General features: G+C 48.6%; 1 protein-coding gene across 1 annotated transcript; it reads right to left on the reverse strand.

Annotated features, from left to right (window-relative positions):
- On the reverse strand, window positions 1-1,525 carry LOC145791286 (uncharacterized). Its single transcript, XM_082871630.1, has 3 exons — window positions 1,348-1,525; window positions 792-1,191; window positions 1-235 (listed from the first exon to the last, which is right to left on the reverse strand). Exons 1-3 carry the CDS (start codon window positions 1,523-1,525, stop codon window positions 1-3), a joined length of 813 nt encoding a protein of 270 aa, XP_082727756.1.
- Between the last annotated feature and the right edge of the window lie 442 nt (window positions 1,526-1,967).

Below are 1,967 nucleotides of genomic sequence, written 5' to 3' on the forward strand. Positions count from 1 at the left end.
TCATATGGTGTAGGTGGATTTCATTGCTGCCATGGAGCAATTCTTCGCTTGTACCTGGTCTCCTCTGATCTCTTCAATTCCCTGCTCCGTTGGAAACCGCAATAGTTGGTGTAATGTTGAGGGAACAACCCTTATTGCGTGCAACCACAGTTTTTCCAAGATAATGTTGTAAGGTGAGGGGGTGTCAATGATTGTGAACTCTGTGCTCACTTTCTTGGTGACTGCCTGCTTGTACCTCCAAATTTATTACCCCCAAGGTCCATGTCGACGTCCCATTAAACCCGACCATTGGACTGTTAGACTATTCCAGATTGTCTTGGTAAAGGTCGAGCTCCTTGTAACATCTGACATACATGATGTCACAAAAGCTGCCTTGATCAACTAGAATGCGTCTTACCTGGCACTCTCTAATCTTCAAGGATATCACCAGAGCATCATTGTGTGGATGTTGCACCATGTCTAGGTCGGTCTCAGTTAAAAATACCATTGATCCTTGGCACTCACCTGCCCTAGGCCTTTTTTGCTAGACTTGACACATGTGCTGTAAATGTCTTACCCTCTGAGTCTCCTCACGTATCTCGTTCTCATTGACCCTCGAGTAAATCACATTGATCACTCGAGGTCCTTCTGTTTGTGGTTGCAGTGCTGGTGGGGGTGGTGTCGCCGGTGCCTAGGGCAACCCTGCTTGTTCTTCCTTTGTTCTGGCCTCATCTACCAGGTCCCTCAAGTGGCCTTGTTTGACTAGGTCTTCTAAGTGTGTTTTTAGGGCTCTGCACCCCTGAGTCAGGTGCCCATCCTCATTGTGGTAGGCATAATGCTTCCCCAGGCTCTTTCCCATAAATTCGCCAGGGATCTTCTCTGGCGCTCTATAGTAAGGCTGGTTCCTGATTCTCTCCAGGACTTTGTAGACCGGGATCCAGAACACTGTGATGACTGCTTGTGTAGCCCTTAGTCCTGTCTCTTGCCTATTATATCCAGTATTTCCTCGGCCTCGCTTCGACGAGCCATTTTTCTTCTCTTGCCTCGATGCCTTTGTCCTTGGCGTGTCTTCTTCAGCTCTTGCATACTTCTCGATCCTGGCCATGAGTTTCTCCATACTTTTGGGCATCGTCTTTGCCAGTGACTTTCGAAGTAGGCAGTCATCGTTCAGGCCGTTCTTAAAAGAAACAACTGCCAATTCTTGATTGCACCCTGGTATTCGGTTAAACACTTCATAATACCTTTTGGCATAAGCCCTGAGGCTTTCATCCTCGCCAATTCTCAGAGCCATCAGGGAGTCTACCCTCAATGGCTGTAGTTTGTTTATCATAAACCTGGCCACGAACATCTCGGCCAGGCCTTCCCAACTCTTCACAGTTCCTTTCGATAACTTATGAAACCAGTCTGATGCGATTTTCCCAAAGGACGAGAGGAATACCTTACACAGCAACGGCCCGTTCTCGATGTACAGTGCCATTGAGTTCGGGTACAAGCCGACGTGGAAGTTAGGATCAGACTTGCCGTCGTATATCTGGAATCTCGGCATATGGAATCTTTTCGAGGCCTCAAACTTGTCCAGCTCTACTAAGAACGGTGTTCTCGGTTTAACTGGAGATGTTACATCGGCATCTTGTCACTTCCTCTGTAGGTAGTTTCTCAAATCCTCCTTAGTCCGTCCAGGAGCTCGGCTGTCGACGGACTTCAGGCTTTTGGGTGCGCTGCTCCCGGTGTCATTATGAGTCCTCTTGGACCTCCCTCCATTCGTCATGTCAAAGCAAAGCTCCTTCCCTTGAACATGTCGATGTTCCTTGGCATAGGCTTCTTTGGCACGATGTGTCTTCTGAGACTCTTCTCTCATCGATTCTCTTCTTCCAACCTCTCGTGAAGGCCAATGAGAATGCTCCCTTGCCCTGTCATGCTGGGGGACTACAGGGATTGCTTTCTGCCCCCCTTTCTGGGCATCGTTCTTGGCCGCTGGAATCAGCGTG

The sequence above is a fragment of the Camellia sinensis genome, chromosome 5 (assembly GCF_055761805.1).
Source record: "Camellia sinensis isolate YWXY chromosome 5, ASM5576180v1, whole genome shotgun sequence".
Taxonomy (NCBI): domain Eukaryota; kingdom Viridiplantae; phylum Streptophyta; class Magnoliopsida; order Ericales; family Theaceae; genus Camellia; species Camellia sinensis.